The following is an 18,080-nucleotide window of genomic DNA, read 5'->3' as shown; positions in this document are numbered from 1 at the left end:
ATGCTCCCCCATCCCCACCCAAAATCGCATCTATAACATCTCTCTTTGGCACGTTAGATGCGTCCTCCACTATGAAGACTGACACAAAGTAGTCATTCAAGGCCTCGGCCATTTCCACATTACCCAATATTAATTCCCCTTTCTCATCTTCCAAGGGACCTACGTTCACTTTAGCCACCCTTTTCCACTTTATACAATTATAACAACTTTTACTGTCTGGTTTTATATTTTGTGCTAGTTTAATTTCATAATCTATCTTCCCTTTGCTTATTGCTTGTTTAGTACTTCTTTGTTGCTTTTTAAAGTTTTCCCAATCTTCCAGTTTTCCACTACTGTTGGCAACTTTGTATGCATGAGCTTTTAGTTTGATATGTTCTTTTATTTCCTTAGTTATCCAAGGCTGACTCTCCCCACCCTTGCTTTTAACTGGAATATATTTTTGTTGAGCATCGTGAAAAATCTCCTTGAAAGTCTTCCACTGTTCCTCAACTGTCTCACCATATAGCCTGTGTTCCCAGTATATGCTAGCCAACTCCTTCTTCATCCTGTTGTAGTCTCCCTTGTTTAGGCATAATACACTGGTTTTAGATCGAACTATTGCACCCTCCATTTGTATGATCACTCTTTCCAAGAGGATCCTTAACTACAAGATCATTAATTTTACCTGTTTCATTGCACAGGACCAGACCTAAGATAGCATTTTCCCTTGTAGGTTCACCAACATGCTGTTCAAGAAAGCTATTGTAGCGACTCACCGCACCAGCATCAAACTGGCTCCCGACATCGCGAGCGTCGTCGGAGGCCCCGATCCAAGATGGCGCAGGGCCCCTCCTTCTTCCCCATTGTTGGGCTAGGAAAGCCCACGTGCAGGAAGGTCAAGTGACCTGCGCGTGACGTCAACGCGGGAACTGTAGCGCAGAAGTTTTAGGATATTAAAGGCGCACCGCGCCCCTGTCGTTCATTCGACTTCTGATTTCGAACCAGCGACTCTGTGTCTTCATTTCGTAGTGTGTAGCTGGCCGCTACATTGGTGACCCCGACGGGCCCAAACATTTTTGGACCCACGATGTCTGCACAACAAGAGGTACAGGCAGTAGCCCTTAAACTGCCCACCTTTTGGACCGAGGCCCCATGTCTGGTTCGACCAGGCTGAGGCCCAGTTCCAGATTCGCCAGATCACCAGGGATGACACCAGGTACTACTACGTGGTGAGCGCCCTTGACCAAGACACCGCAGCCCAGGTTGAGGACTTCATTCAGGTGCCCCCGGAGAAGTACGATAAGTTCAAGACCCTCCTTCGAGACTTTCGGCCTTTCCCGACGCGAACGGGCCTCCCGCCTCCTCCACCTCAATGGGTTGGGTGACAGACCCCCCCTCTGTGCTCACGAACGAGATGTTGGTCCTGGCAGATGGGCACAAACCCTGCCTGATGTTTGAGCAGGCCTTCCTGGAGCAGTTACCTGACGACATGCACCTGCTCCCGGCTGATGCCGATTTCAGCAACTCCCGGAAGGTGGCCGCCCGGGCAGATATCCTTTGCGGGCGAAAAAGCAGAGCAGGGCGTCCGTCGAGCGCGTTGCCACGCCACGTACCCAGTGGCCCAGCAGGCCAGACCCGGCAATTGAATGCACCCCACCTGCCACCAGGTCTGAGACACCGACCGACCAATGGTGTTTCTACCACCAGCGGTGGGGTGCTGACGCCTGCAGATACCGGCCACCATGCAGGTTTCCGGGAAACACCAGAGCCAGCCGCCGCTGATGGCTACGGCAGCTGGCAACCCGGATAGCCTCTTGCATGTGTGGGACAGGCGTTCCGGACGTCAGTTCCTAGTGGGCACCGGAGCCGAAGTCAGCGTCATGCTGCCCGACAGCCACGAGACGAGACTCGCAACTGCACACCAGGACCCGCCCTCAGAGCCGCCAACAGCAGCGCCATTTGGACCTTTGGCACCCATTTGGTACACCTCCAGTTTGGCGCCTGCAACTTTACTTGGAAGTTCGTCCTGGCCGCCGTCGCGCAACCACTCCTCGGGGCAGACTTCCTTCATGCCAACAGTCTGCTGGTTGACCTGCGGGGTAAGCGTTTGGTACATGCCAGGACCTTCCAAACATTCTCGGTGAGTGAGGTCAAGCTACCGGCCCCACACCTCGACTCCGTCACCACGTCAACCAACGACTTCGCCAGGGTCCTGGCAGAGTTCCCGTCCGTACTAATGCCCCAGTTCTCCACCACCTTGCCCAAGCACAGCATCCAGCATCACATCCCCACCCAGGGCCCTCCCCTCCACGCCCGGTGGCTACCCCCGGACAAGTTCCGCCTCGCGAAAGAGGAATTCAAGAAAATGGAGGAGTTGGGGATCATCCGCAGGTCGGACAGCCCACGGGCCTCTCCGCTATACATGATCCCCAAGGCAGCCGGATTACCGACACCTCAATGACATTACTACCCCGGACTGGTACCCCGTGCCACATATTCAGGACTTCACTGCCAATCTGCATGGGCGGTCCATTTTTCCCCAAGGTCAACCTCGTCCGCAGGTATCACCAGATCCCGGTGCATCTGGACAACATTCCGAAGACGGCGCTGATCACACCTTTTGGCCTCTTTGAATTCGTCCGGATGCCCTTTGGTCTCAAGAACGCTGCTCAGTCCTTCCAACAACTGATGGACGCTGTCGGGCGCGACCTTGACTTCGCCTTTACATACCTCGACATCTTGATCGCCAACAGCAGCCACCAGGAACATTTTACGCACCTCCGCCAACTCTTTTCTCGCCTGAGAGATTTTGCCCTGACCATCAACCCAGCCAAATGCCAATTCAGGCTTGAGACAATTGATTTCCTGGGCCATCGGATCGACAAACACGGTACCATGCCCCTGCCTGCCAAGGTCGATGCCATCTGCCATTTCGCCAGACCCACCTCCATCAAGGGCCTGCAGGAATTCCTCGGTATGGTAAACTTTTATCACCGGTTCATACCATCCGCAGCCCTCATCATGCGCCCGTTGTTTGCTCTCCTGTCAGGTGGAAGCAAGGACATCGTTTGGTTGTAAGAGGCTCACATCGCATTTGTCGAAACCAAGCAGGCCTTGGCAGACGCGGTCACGTTAGTGCATCCTTGTACGGACGTCCCGACTGCCCTCATGGTCGACGCATCCAGCACAGCGGTCGGAGGCGTTCTAAAGCAGCTTATCGAAGGGCGTTGGCAACCGCTGGCGTTCTTCAGCAGGTACCTTCGACCACCAGAGCTCAAATATAGTGCCTTCGACCGCGAGCTGTTGGCGTTGTACCTGGCCATCAGACGGTTCCGATACTTCTTGGAGGGCAGGCCGTTTATAGCTTTCACCAACCACAAGCCGTTGACCTTCGCTTTCAACAAGGTCTCAGATCCCTGGTCAGCACAGCAGCAACGGCACTTGTCGTTCACCACTGACATCTGCCATCTGTCTGGGAAAGAGAACGTGGTCGCGGATGCACTGTCATGGCCCACCATCCAAGTTTTGTCCCGGGGTTGGATTTCGGCGCCTTGGCGGAGGCACAGCAAACAGACATAGAGATGCCCAGCTATCGCACCGCAGTCTGGGGCCTGCAACTGCAAGACCTACTGGTAGGCCCCGGTGAGCGCACCCTGCTCTGCGATATCTCCACAGGCAGACCCCGCCCCATCGTTCCAGCTGCCTGGTGCCAATGGGTATTTGATGCCATCCATGGCCTTGCACACCCATCCAGCCGGACTACTGTCTGGATGGTGTCCGACAAGTTTGTCTGGCATGGCCTGTGTATACAGGTTTCCGAATGGGCACGGTCCTGCACACACTGCCAGACCTTGAAAGTACAGCAGTATGTCAAGGCCCCCCACAGGATTTTCAACCTACCTGCCGGAGGTTCGACCATATCCATGTCAACCTGGTCGGCCCCCTCCCAGTCTCCCAAGGAGCGTGGTACCTCCTCACGGTTGTCGACCATTTTACCCGCTGGCCTGAAGCCATTCCCCTCGTAGACACCTCCACCCAGTCCTGCGCACGGGCCCTTTTGTTAACTTGGGTGGCCTGTTTCAGTGTCCTGGCACATATCACCTCAGACAGGGGAGCTCAATTCACCTCCGGTCTGTGGTCTGCCGTCGCTGACTTGTGGGGTTCCCGGATCCACCTCACCACCACCTATCACCCGCAATCCAATGGGCTGGTGGAGAGGTTCCATCGACACCTGAAGTCGGCACTCATGGCCCGCCTTAAGGGGCCCAACTGGGTAGACGAACCCCCCTGGGTCCTGCTGGGGAGACGCACCGTGCCAAAAGAGGACCTGCATGCCTTGTCCGTGGAGATGGTCTATGGAACGCCCTTAGTCGTCCCGGGCGAGTTCCTACCAGCCCCTCGGGGGCCAGAGGAAGGACCTGCTGGGGCGCTCAACCGGCTGCACGAGTGGCTTGGAAATCTGGCCTCGATGCCCACCTCGCGACACGGACAGGCCCCGATCCATATGCCGACTTCCCTCCAAGACTGTAAGTTTGTCTTCATCAGGAGGGGTGTGCACCGAACACCGCTGCAGCGGCCATACCAAGGGCCATTCCGAGTCATCAGGAACAATGGGTCTACGTTCGTGCTGGACATTGGGGGGGGGGGGGGGGGGGCGCGAGGATGTTTTTACAATTGACCGGCTGAAGCTGGCCATTTAGACTTGGACCAACCTGTGAGGGTCCAGCTGAGCGCGACGCAGGGGCAGGCCACCAAGTCATAGTTTATTTAATTCTGGTTTTCGCGACGGTATCACCGGTTCTGGGGGCGGGGGGGGGGGGGGTTATGTAGCGACTCACTGCACCGGCATTGAACCAGCTCCCGACATCATGAATGTCGTCGGAGGCCCCGATGCAAGATGGCGCAGGGCCCTCCTTCCTCCCCATCATCGGGCTAAGAAAGCCTGCGTGCTGGAAGGTCAGGTGACCCGCGTGTGACATCAGTGCGGGAACTGTAGCGCAGGAAGTTTTTGGATATTAAAGGCGCACCGCGCCTGTCGTTCATTCGACTTCTGATTTCGAACCAACAACTCTGTGTCTTCATTTCGTAGTGTGTAGCTGGCCGCTACACTATCATGGATGCATCCTATGAAATCCTCCTCAAGATAGACTCGACCAACCTGATTCGCCCAATCTATGTGGAAGTTAAAGTCCCCCATGACAAATGCTATTCCATTCTTCCATGCATCAAATATTTCTTGGTTTATTACCTTTGCCACTGTAATGTTATTATTTGGTGGCCTATAGACAACTCCCACCAGCGATTTTTTTTTCCCCTTTACTATTGCTAATCTTTACCCAGATGAACTCAACATTTTGCTCCTTAGATCTTATATGCTTTATTTTACAGAAATCCATTATTTCAAGACAGATTCAAGTCTCTATCTTAATAGAAATCATATGTAGTAATGCAATAGAATTCCATGCAAATAGTGGTTGCTAATAACTCCAGAGAATACCAAATAAAAATAACAAAATTTGAAATCCAATGCTAGGTGGGGAATAAATACTTGAAAATTCACACTAAGACCCTAAAGTTTTACAAAAACAAAAACAGATTGAGCTCATTAAGATGTCTAGATAAATTATTTATTTATGGCTTGAATTTTTTTTGCCACTCTCCATTTGGCACCCAAAATTTCACTAAAACACAAAAAAACTGCTAATCCTGTACCTTATTAGACAGAAGTAAAGCTTATTTACAATTAGAATGTTACTTCCAGATCAATTGTTTCCAAAACATCGAATCAGCTTCCGTTTATGGAATATCCTGAATTTAACGATTAGCAAAGCCAGTCAAACCAAATGAGTGACAATAATGACCCTTGATCACAAATGCTGCAACGTGTTCTGTAAACTAATGTCCTATTCTCCAAGTGTGTCCTTAACAAAAGATAACAATTCAAACCAAACCAGCCCACAGAAATTTACAGAATCAATAGTAAAGAAGATCATTTTTAACAAATTAAGAATGTTAAATTAGCTGTAAAAAGGGCCTTTTTTTTACATTTTGAAAGGATCAGCCTTTTGCATGGTGGGCAATACAATCAAAAAAATACAAGGATTTAAGAGCCTCACTAAAGTCTGGAGCACTAAAATCTACATTGTCAAAGCATTTATTTTACTCTTGGAGTGCCAATTTTTAAAATGCAGAGCGTTGCCCACCGTCAATAATTCTCTCTCAAAAAACATCACTGAAAACCGATTCAAACAGTGAAAATGCCAGAAACACTCAGCAGATCAGGCAGCTTCTGAAGAGAGAAATAGAATCAACTGTTCAGGTCAATGAACTTTCATCTGTTCTACTTGTTTCAAATTTGGACTATCTAGATTTAGCTTCAACTAAAAGCAGATCATCTAAACAACTGATCTGCATGAACTGTATGCAAGTTTTTCAACCTTGATACAAGTGACAATAATAAACCAATTCGTCATGTGGTTGTTGCTTGTGGGAGCTTTTGGTGTACAAATTGGCTGTTGTGTTTTCTCCATTACAAAAGTGACTACAATTGAAAGGTTCTTCATTGGCTGTAAAGTGATTTGAATGGCCAGAGACTGAGAGGCACGATGAAAATGCAAGTTATTCTTCCAAAATGGTTCAAACTCATTTAATAGATAAAATGCCTTTTTGATGCATCACATACATCACATTTGAAATCTAAGCAGCATTCTTTATCTGTTTAAATGTTCAATTTCAGGACAAAGATTTTTTAAAACTAATTATTGATATATCTTTGATTGTATCCAATTTTGTTATTCCAACAAAAAAACATACAGGTTTCCCTGTGCATTCGCATATTTTGCTTTAAAAATGTCATCAACAAAAAAACACCTTAAAAATTGGGCTATAACCAATTGCAAGAAAAAAAAGGCTTTTCTTCCTCTTTTCCTGCCCACTTGTGAAGGGATTAACTTTTATTTTAAGAATTTAGTTCCAAAACTGCTCCAGAACAATATCTGCATAGCCATTTTTTATACAACTGTTGGGATGAAAAGCGAGTGGAAAGACAGGGTGGCCAAGAAAACAAGATAAAGTTGGATAATGAGACAAAATGCAAAAACATGACTGAAAGAAAGCAGGATATGGGAAAAGGAAGCTGAGGCAAGTATCAAAAGATTATTCATTTAATGTATTCTTGTAGCTGCATCTTACGGTGATCAAATTTATTTTTTTTCCCCCAGATGCTTTTGAATTCAGAGTATCAAAGAAAGTAAAAACTAGACCAAATATCTCAGTAGTTACTCACCTTGCAGAACCAGCTGTGCTCAGTCCAAACATAGATCGATTGGCAGCCATTAATTCTGGGGATTACAAGTGCTGGAATCAAAAGCAAATAACGATTCCGTGCCATAAATTCCTCTTAATTTGGAGGAAGTTCAAAACATAATTCAGAATTATTAATGTAAAGTTTATTAAAAGTGTACAAACAAATTGAAAGATTACATTCATGGTATTATACAAGAAACAAAAAAATTTGAAGGCATGGTCTGAAGAGAGGTTCTTGGGTCATATGAATTTAAACCTAAAAGCCTAATATTTATACTTTTTTTTGGTATATCTGCTCCTGCTATTTGAGTAGCTGTTACTGTAATTAGTATTTGGCATTTAGCACATGAATTGTTTTTTTAAAGAGAGGCTGGGTTAGGATGCATGGAATTTCCCAAGACCTGCCAGCAATCTGGGGGGTCACTGCTACTCATGCTTTTCATTTTTTTTGTACACAAAACTACAGTTTCTTTAAGAATTCAATGGAAATGAGATTAAATGCACCTCCAAATTTTGTTTCCAGAACATACAAACTCGCAGGGTGCCTTGGTAAGTGTTCAGATTGAATTTTGTTCATTCTTTAAAACAAAATAACCAGCCACAAGCACAGGCAATTAAACATGGCTGGATCACAATTCTAGTTTAATAGTAAAACACACTTAATACAATACTAAACAACTTTATTGGACTGAGCAAGAGTATAGGAGGGGCTTTACTGTATGCAACCTTGCTTAAATTGAGACAGACCAACCACTTGTGATAACTTGACAACAGTGACTGGTTGGTTATTATTCAATATTCTCTCATTTCATTTTTTAATTCATTCACAGGATGTTGACTCTGCTGGGCAGGGGCCACACTTATTATCCCATTCACCCCCAAATTCAGGTTTACCAAAACAATTCCGTAACAGTTAGCAATCAACTACATTGTTGAGGATATTGAGTCACTTGTAGGCCAGAATAGGTAAGAGCAGCAGATTTCTTTCTCTAGAGAAAATAAAAGCAGCTTTGTTTATGACATCCTAGTAGCTCCATGGTTATCATTACTGATAACAGTTTTTTAAATTCGAGATATATTTAATTACTCAAACCCAAAGTCCCAAGTTGCTGTGGTAGGATTCAAACATGTCCAGGTCATCCATCTAAGTCCCGAGGTACTAGTCTAGTAACTTAATCACCAAGCTTCCATTCCCACATGATGCAAATGCAGTCTATAGCCAGAAATAGGTCATTCCAAAACTTTCTGAAGAAGATTGCTGTTACACTGCTTTATCACTGGACAGTCCAAACTTAAGGTTATTAAAGGACTTCATTTCAATAAAAATGGTTTGTCTCAGGATAAGAGTTACATGTCCAGGATAGAATTTATTATTGAGCACAATAAGGGGCAATCATCATGTAGTCAGGTGTCAGCCATTAAACACTCGAACTCGAAAGCCATTTATTTGCACAACTCAACTTTCAAGACTATCTTTAGGAACTAGCTCACAGATTAAAATGTTTTTTTTAAATTACATTGCCAAGCAAATTAATCCCTATATTTTGGTTCTGTTTTATGGGTGTCACCTGGTCTCAATGTCAGGTCACAAGTCAAGCTGTATTATGGAGGCTTGATTAATACTTCAGCACAGTACTTGCAGAACAATATGCCACTGATCCTGTCTTTTGGATGACTGATTCAGGGAAGTGCAGAAGATCCCTTAATAATAGGCAAGGTATAGCAAGTTCACCCTAGTATACTGGCTAAAGTTCATCCCTCAACCATTGCCAACATTCAGATTCTATCATTTCTTCACTGATGTTTGTGCAACAATGCTGTGTACAAATAATGTATTTCCTTTCTTACTTTATAAAGTCTACTTTTCAATATTCGACTAACTGCTTTTGAGCATTGTAAGACTTCATTATTTTTAAATTCCAGTCTTATGTGCAGAATCTACTTTTTGATAGTTTTCTTCTATCACTATCTTTTCAGAAATGCTCTTAATTTATTGTTAAAGAAAACACTGCTATTTCTAACTTAGAAACTATAAAGAATCAATGCAGTTGCATCAGTTCATTAAAGATGATAAGAGGCATAGATCGAGTGGACAGAGACTTTTTCCCAGGGCAAAAATGGCTAACATGAGGGGGCATAATTTTAAGGTGATTGGAGGAAGGGGGATGTCAGAGGTAATTTGTTTTTTGTTACACACAGAGTGGTGGGTGCATGGAATGCACTGCCGGCAGAGGTTGTGGGGGCAGATACATTAGGAACATTTAAGAGACTCTTAGATAGACACATGAATGATAGAGAAATGAAGGGCTGTATGGGAGAGAAGGGTTAGATAGATCTTAGAGCAGGATAGATCTTAAAGCAGCACGGTAGCGTAGTGGTTAGCGCGACGCTATTACAGCACCAGCGATCGGGGTTCAATTCCGGCCACTGTCTGTAAGGAGTTTGTACGTTCTCCCGTGTCTGCGTGGGTTTCCTCTGGGTGCTCTGGTTTTCTCCCACATTGCAAAGACGTACGGATAGGTTAATTTGGGTTTAAAATGGGCAGCGTGGACTCGTTGGGCCGGAAGATCCTGTTACCACGCTATAAATAAAATTTTTAAAAATAAATAAATAAAATGTCAGCACAACATCATGGTCCGAAGGACCTGTACCGTGCTGTAATGTTTTACATTATATAAAGCAAGCTACACAAATAGTGCTCATTATTGAATGGTCTTTCATCCTGGCAACTTTGGGAAAACCATTCACGTAATGCGACCTTGAACTTCTCATAAAGGCAGAACTATGATTTCCAATCTATGCTAGTCAATAAACATTCAATGGTTAAAGAGGGGGAAAATGGGGAGGAAAGGAATAAATAGTTTGTAATCCCATCCAAATGCTATTCAAAACTCCCTATTATGTATGTACTTGTGAATACCAGGCAAGTTCAGAGCAAGACATTCTTGCTGGCATCCTTAAAGTGAGTACAAATAAAAAAATCAACACAAGATACCATCCCACCAATGGAACTGCACCATGAGAATATCTTAAGGTGAAAATTGAAGTACCATATTTGAATAGTCTACATATGTCACAAATCACAATTTCTTCAATTAATGCAGTTAATAAAGTTAGCTCACTATTATAGTTGTATCCTTAATTATTTATTCTGTCTACTGGAGGAGTGTTTTCTAATTTTGAAAGTCAGGGTAGTCACACGCATTAAAAACGACATCTTCATGGGCACCACAACATTCCACTGACAAAATACTGAAAGAATTTTTTTTTGAAATCCTTGAATAAAGCAATTTGTAAATAATTTTGGCTAATATTGTAAAGCTGTAGCTACAGCTAAAGCATTCAAGGTGCTTTACACAGAACAATTCACCATCAAACCACCTACAATAATAAGAGATAATACTCCCCTCATTAGGTCTCTAATTAGTTATTACAAAACTTGATAAATTGGTTGATAACTACATGAAGGGACCTGCAGAGAAATTACAGTCCAAAATTCCATTCAGCAATGTGTAAAGTTCAACAGTATTCAGAGCATTTAGAAGTCGGTGTTGTAGAGAAAAACTGAAAATCAACCTGACTTGAGGATGAGAAAAGGTGGCCAATAGTGTGGTGGGGTAAATCCAAGTTTAGAAGAAAAACTGCTGAGAAAAGTAGACAAAAAAAAACAAGAAACTAAATGTTATTACATATTCTGCATCCTCCTCTCCATAACCCATGGATTAGCAATTTTACTACTTTGGTTTTGCCACAGAATACATGGTTTTCTGATTCTTCTCTCCGCATTTACTCATCCCCTCCACACAAGAACTAATGCAAGGAATAATGCATAAAGGAATAAAGCATGCTAAACTTTTTAAACATGGATACTGGCTCTCAGTCACCAAAGCTAGAAGGTTTAATGGGCAATTAATGCACTACCATTCATTTTACACACTAAAATTTGAAGTGTGTCTGTAGTAGATGCAAATCCATGTCAGGAAACTGGAGTTTAATCATGATGGCTTAATCAAGCTCATATTCTTGAAGTGATGAAATGAAATTTACTTTTGACAATAGGAGGCTGCTACTGGAAAACTTTTTAAACTTCACATCTATGAATATGAAAGAATGAAGTAAGACTACTTGCAGATGTTAAAAGGTAAAGCTTTTAAAGCACATTTTGCATCATTTATGAAATCATCTTTTGTGCAGTAATTTTGCATATATGATTAATTTTTTGGGGGGAAACAATTACCAAATAAGGAACATATTTAGATAAGGAATTATAGTGTGTGCTTCAAAAAGGCCAAAAGTAAGCTTTGAGACTTAGTTCAGTGTAAATAATAAATAGTAGTTATAAATGGAGAAACAAGCTGTTGCTTTTTCTCCCCCTTTCAAATATCATTTTAAAAACAATGAATAAAATGTGATCAATTCTCATAATGAACCGAAAACATATATGATATATATAAAAAAAACAAAAAAAAGGAGTCACAATGAAGTCATAACTCACGAGAACAAAATAGATTAATCTTGGTCTGGGGGGGGGGGGGTAAATGGAAAGAAAAATAAAGCTATGAAAAACTGTCACAGAAGACAAAAGAACCACTAAACATACAGTTAAATTAATTATTTATATAGAACAATACTGTAACAGACGTAGATGATTATTCCACCCCAAGTAAAGCTTGGAATATTTTTCCCCCTCACATTTATTCACAAGGATAAGGTACCAAAGAATTTTGTCTGTCACTATTTACAAAGAACATGGTAATTTGCTGCATAAACACAAATATTGTATCATGTATTAAAGATTATAGAAACTAGGCTGTTAGCTTGAATAAACTAACAATGATAAATAGTTAATCAATTAGTTCAGCTGATTTTACATGCTTCCAAGTATTGGCAAAGTAGACAACAATCTAAGACTAAAGATCTACAATTATGGCTGGAAATAAAAGTCCAAACAATGCTCAAGAATTATCCCACATGCCAGCACCAACAAAACTCAATTTGATCTCTGAAACAACTTGGACCAGGAAATTAGTCACTTCGCATTTTCCAGACAAAGATGTAAAAACTTGACTGATGTGGCTACTGTAATAACTCAACCAAGTTTCAATGATGCAGTTGCAAGGTTATTGACTAAAGCTGTTGAGTTTCTTTAAAGCTAACAACAGGGAAGCCCACCAATTAAAAATGAAGCATAAAGATAAAGGAAAATTACTCATAGATGAATATGTGCAAGAATGGGAAATCAGGAATGGCAAAGAAATGTTTTGAAGTTAATTACCTCATCTCAAGTTATTCTCTACACAGCAAAGCTCACTGCAGACATTTCAATATCTGCAAGTACGCGGTTTCTTCTGAGATTTAAGATATTGAAATGTTTGACCGGAATCAAAATCCCATATAATATCAATGTTACAGCAGTCACTACTCAAATGAAGTAACAGGACCAAACATTGCTATTGCTGTATACATTATATTTTTACAAATTGTTCACTGTATGTTACATGGTTAAAAAGCCCAAGCCACTTCACAGGAGCACTAACAAAATGTGACACCAAGTCATAGAGGTTGTCTTATGCAATAATGCTAGCGGGGAGGAATTCAAGAGTTTTGGTCTTTAGCTACAAGGCATGGCCATCAACAACTGGACAATTAAATAAGGGTACCCAATAAGCCAGAATTAGAAAAGTGCAGGTATTTGATGGTTACAGAACGTTCAAAACTATGGAAGGATTTGAAAACCAGGGCAAGAATATTAAAATCTGGGCACCACTTAACCAAGAGCCAAGATTGCTCAGCAAGCACAAGGTCGATGACCAGACAGGATGTGGTGCATACTGTGAATATAGATAAGGAGGATGAAACTAAGGCAAAGACAGTTGGAATAGTCATCTAGAGGTAGCCAAGACATGGATGAGGGTTTCAACTGCAAATGAACTGTGGCATGGGCAGAGTCCAACCAAGTAATCCTAATGATGGCAAAAATACATGGCCTACAGCTCATCTTGGGGTCAAATATTATACCACGGTTGCAAGCAGTCTGATTTAACCAACAGTTGCCATGAATAGCAGGATGAAGTCATTGGCTGTGAAAAGGAATAGGAGAGGACCAAAGCTTTCACAACAGTGACAGGAAAAGTCTGATCCAGTACCAGATATCACACGTATATAGTGCTAGAATTTAGAGATGTCGTAAGATTAACGACCTGTAAAACGCAAAAGAAAAATACTGCAGATGTTACACAAATGAAATAAAGTGATGGAAGTACAAGGACAGGCATCACCCATGATAAAAGAGCTCAATGCCCATTACAATGAAACTCCATTGACCTAAAACGTTTACACTTCGCAAATCCAGTCTATCCTGCTAAGTATTTGCAGCATTTTCTGTTTTAATTTAGAGACTGTGCCAGGCTCAAGAGTTAGTGTGGCAAGGTACAGCTGTGTGCTGTTGGTATAAACAGCAAGGCTCTGTTTACAGAAGATGATACTGAGAGCAGTAGGTAGATGAGAAATTAGGGCCAAGATTAAATCTTTGAGGAATCCTAGAGATAACAGATCAGGAAGGAAACCTTTAACATACTATTCTCTGCCAATGATCAGAATAGTAAGTATTGAACTTGCTGCATCTTAGTCAGAAAAGGTTTGGAGGAGGATGGTATGGTTAAACATTGCAAAGGCTGTAAGCAGAGGAAGAAGGGAATAAAGTTGCACACTTCATTTATAACTATGAATCACTGAGGGTCTTTGAGAAGGCTAGACATCTGACTAGAGCTCCTTCCCAATGGATTGTGTCTCGCTAGAGTATTGCGAGCATTTTCTGTTTTTTTTATTTTGGACTTCTAGAATTTACAGTAATAAACAATCTGAAGGAACTCAATGGGTCAAGCAGCATCTGCAGGAGGAAAGGAATTATCGATGCTTTGAGTTGAAACCCTGCATCATTTTCTCCAGCATCTACAGTAGCTTTGCTTTGGAAGAGGTTCAGACATGGGATGCTGAGAAAGATGGGTATGGAATTGAAAAGTAGCAGCAAATTCAAGATCTTATAAGGTTGTACTTGGTATTTACAAAGATAAAGAGCACAAAGAATTTTTTGTTAAAAATAGACGGGGCAAGGCAAAGTTGAGAATTATCATGGCAGCCAGAAAGAGAAGTTGGTCAGCAAATTGGTGGTAATAGCATCAAAGGAACTACAGATTAAGGTTTTTGATTAACTTCTCCATTGCCAAAATGCTAACCTTATCAATTAGCAAGGTAACTTTGTAAACGACCTTCATTAATCAAAAAACAAAAAGTATGCTCTTTAGCCTTAAGCTTATTCCGCCATTCAATAAGATCATGGCTGATTTATGACTAAACAGATAACAGCAGTCTTCCATATCCCTTAATACTTCTGGTAAACAACAACAAAAAATATCAATAGATTTAAAATTTATAAAATCCAGAATCAAATTGCTATATGGGAATGTTCTAAACTCCCAATACAATTTACACCCAGAAATATTTCCTAGTTTCACTCCTGAATGACCTGGCTCTAATTTTCTGACTCAGTCCTGTTGTCCCAAACACTCCAACTAGTGGAAAATGTTTCTCTATCTACCCTAATACTTCCACCTGACACCCTGAAAACAAAGAAAATTACTCATCTACTAAAAACTCAAGTTTTGTCTAATTTTCTCTCATGATTTAACCATTGCAGTCCAATTTTCATTCTCATAAATCTACAGTAGATTCCCTCCACAACCTTGCAGAAGTCAGGTGCAGAGTATTGCTCACAGCATTGCAGGTGCAGTCTAACCCAGCTTTGTACAGTGGTAACTTCTATTTTTACTTTGGTTAAAGTTCCTAATAACAAAGGCAATTTAATTCCTCCTTGGTTTTCTGAGCCTATCTGCAGCCCGTAACACCTTCATCCAGTGGTGGACTATCATGGACTGGAACCATACAACAAATTCTACATTAATGCCGGGAACAGCCTAGACTACCTCACTTTTATTTCTTTTAACCACTTCCTCCACCAGTTCCAAATTATTAGTCTGTCATCCAGTGTGGTACCGTCATTAGCTTCCTCCTTCTAAATACTAGAATGGCCAAAGCCAGGTTCTTCATTCCATTCCCTAACAAATGCTTGAAAACTCAACCTGACACTTCACAGCCTTGGTCTCACACCTGATCCTGGACAAGCCTGCAGCCACACATTGGTGCATTACAATTTCTGTCTATTTTCACCTCCAGTGGATGAGTTGAGCTGGCCAATGTAAACAAGTCTGCTGTTGAAACTTAAATGTGCTGAGTACTTACAGACTTGACTATTCCAAACATTTCAGGCCAGCCTCTTATCTTACATTACACGAACAAGACGCCACTTGGAATTCTGATGCAGGATTTTGACCCAAAACGTTGACAATTCCTCCCCCTCCCCCCCTCACAGACGCTGCTTGATCCGCTGAGTTCCTCCATCAGATTGTTTGTTGTTCCACATTCCAGCATCTGCAGGCTCTCGTGTATTTTATCACTTAACATTTTACTAACAACGTCCTTACTCACACCATCTGACTTACCCATTACTTTATGATTAATGACTCCAGTTAAAACTTCATCCTTGTTTTAAGATCCCTCTATGATCTTGTTGCTTCTCATCTCTAATCCTCTTCAGCCATACAACTGTCCAACTCCTTGTTCATTGCTCAACTTAAATCACACCACCACTGGTGACCTTGCCTTCAACTAAAGCCCTAAGCTCTGACATTTTCTTCCTAAACCACCTCACCACTCAACTCCACTTAAGATTCAAGTTTTTGATTGGTTAACACTCTTTGACAACGTGAAAGGTGCTGTACAAAAAAGGTGCTGTCAATGTGGTCTGCCAGATTACAATAGGCAGGATGCCAGTGATTTTGATTATTTTTGTACCTACTCTCAGCATTATAATGATCTATATTCATGGAGCCCCACCACCTTACATCTCTTTGGATCACCACTACATCTTACTTTTCACCATTTGTCTTGGTTTATGAAGCTCCCATATTTTAGAGAAATACACAAAAACAGGCATTGAATCATTTCTATCCAACAATCCTTCAACTCTAGTTTCCCATCTGATCTCTGAATCAAGTGACATGGGGAAAAGTGGAGTCAAGACAGAGGATCAGCCATAATCTAAGAATATGCGGCTTGCTCCTGTTGCTCCTAGTTATAAAGCACAGAAACAAGCCCTTTGGTGCAACAACAAATTTCACGACATATGTCAGTGATGATAAACCTGATTCTGATTCACATTCATGCAAACTAATCCTACTTGCCTGCATTTGGCCCATATTCCTCCAGCTATAGTTTATTTAGATTCTGTGATATGCATAGACCAGACCTTCAGAATTGATTTTAAAAATCAATAAACAGACCCCCAAGGTATGAATTTCATTTATTCTTCTACAAGAGCCTGAAGTTGTTCAGGAATTTTGTTAGTCAACTTTTAAAAAAAATGGCACATTCAATCCAGAAATCCGGAATAAACTGCTATAACATAAACTCCAAATTTATTCACAACATGGGATGCAATTAACAGCGATACGGTCCAGCATGTGCACTATGACCTCATGATCTACCTTGCTGTGACCTTGCACCTTATTGCACTGCACTTTCTCTGTAGATGTGACACTTTACTCTGTACTGTTACTGTTTTTACCTGTACTACATCAATGCACTATGTACTAACTCAATGTAACGGCACTGTGTAATAAATTGACCTGTACGATCGGTTTGCAAGACCAGTTTTTCCACTGTACCTCAGTACAAGTGACAATAATAAACCAATACCAATTCCAGAAATCCGGAATAAACCGCTATAACAAACTCCAAATTTATTCGCAACGCGGGATGCAATTAACGGCCGCACGGTCCAGCATATGCAAAATGTAATGGAATGCTTAAAGAGTGCAACCATTGCAAATTGCATCGGAGGGATTGAAATGCGGAGGTCGGTCTCTTTAATTAAAGTGAGTGGAGCGCGTTGCCACCTCGTTTCCAGCCGGGGACTGGGAGTTACACCGGTATGGGGGGGGAGTAGAGAGCGCCAGCCACACAGCGAGGTCAAGCACAAGAAACACACACACACAATAAATGCAAGGAAAGGACGAATGCAGCAGTGTGGATGCAAGGTTCCGGAGGAAGGGGCCCCCCGGTGCACTCACCCAGCCGGGGCATGACGGCGCCGAGGAACTGCTCGTCGTCCTGGTAGTGGTTGTCGTGCAGGGCCTCCAGCAGCCTGTGCAGGACATCCTGCGGCACTTTGCAGCCGGTGCCCCTCAGCTCGGCGAAGCGGCTCAACCGAAAGTGCTTGTCCAACTCGTAGTTCTCGGGGTTGAACGTCTCCCTCACCGACATGGTCCGGGCCCGGCGAGCTTTGTGGGGCGGATAAAATGTTATAACTTTAAATAAAACCCCGGTGCTCCGCTCCGCCGAACCTGTGTGGTGAGGTAACACATCGGGAAAGGTTAGGGGCATCCGCCGTCCGCTGCGTACGCTTAACTCGCCGCGTTATTTTTTTAAAGGCGGAGATTTTTTTTTCCGCCTCTCTTTTTAAAAAAAGGTCGCTGTTTAAATTTTTTAACCCTCGATGGTGCCGCTCCGGCTCCTTACCTCCGATCCTCGGCACCCAGCGAAAACACCCAGAAACCCCCGCGCCGGGGCCGCGGGAGCGCGCAACGCCGGCCCCGGGACTCCCGCCGGCAGCCGGCCGGCCGGGACGGCGCAGGCGCACTCGGGAGGGAGCCGGCGGCGGGGCGGTTTGGGCGAGCTGC

General features: G+C 43.1%; 1 protein-coding gene across 5 annotated transcripts in view; it reads right to left on the bottom strand.

Annotated features, from left to right (window-relative positions):
• sephs1 (selenophosphate synthetase 1) overlaps positions 1 to 18,080 on the bottom strand; it is a 59,505-nt gene that overhangs the window by 40,806 nt on the left and 619 nt on the right. The window contains exons 1-2 of one of the 5 annotated variants that reach the window (XM_052033751.1): positions 17,920 to 18,021; positions 17,472 to 17,681 (exon numbers count right to left, since the gene is read on the bottom strand). In XM_052033751.1, the coding sequence (XP_051889711.1) occupies positions 17,472 to 17,664 (193 nt within the window). In that variant the 5' untranslated portion in view covers positions 17,665 to 17,681; positions 17,920 to 18,021. Of the gene's footprint in view, positions 1 to 7,264; positions 7,320 to 17,471; positions 18,022 to 18,080 lie in introns of those variants that run through there. The other 4 variants (XM_052033748.1, XM_052033752.1, XM_052033750.1 and 1 more) reach the window with 4 other exon arrangements.

Source organism: Pristis pectinata, chromosome 19 (genome assembly GCF_009764475.1).
Source record: "Pristis pectinata isolate sPriPec2 chromosome 19, sPriPec2.1.pri, whole genome shotgun sequence".
In the NCBI taxonomy this organism is placed as follows: domain Eukaryota; kingdom Metazoa; phylum Chordata; class Chondrichthyes; order Rhinopristiformes; family Pristidae; genus Pristis; species Pristis pectinata.
Note: the sequence above shows the minus strand (reverse complement) of the source record. Positions and strands in the feature narration are given on the sequence as shown.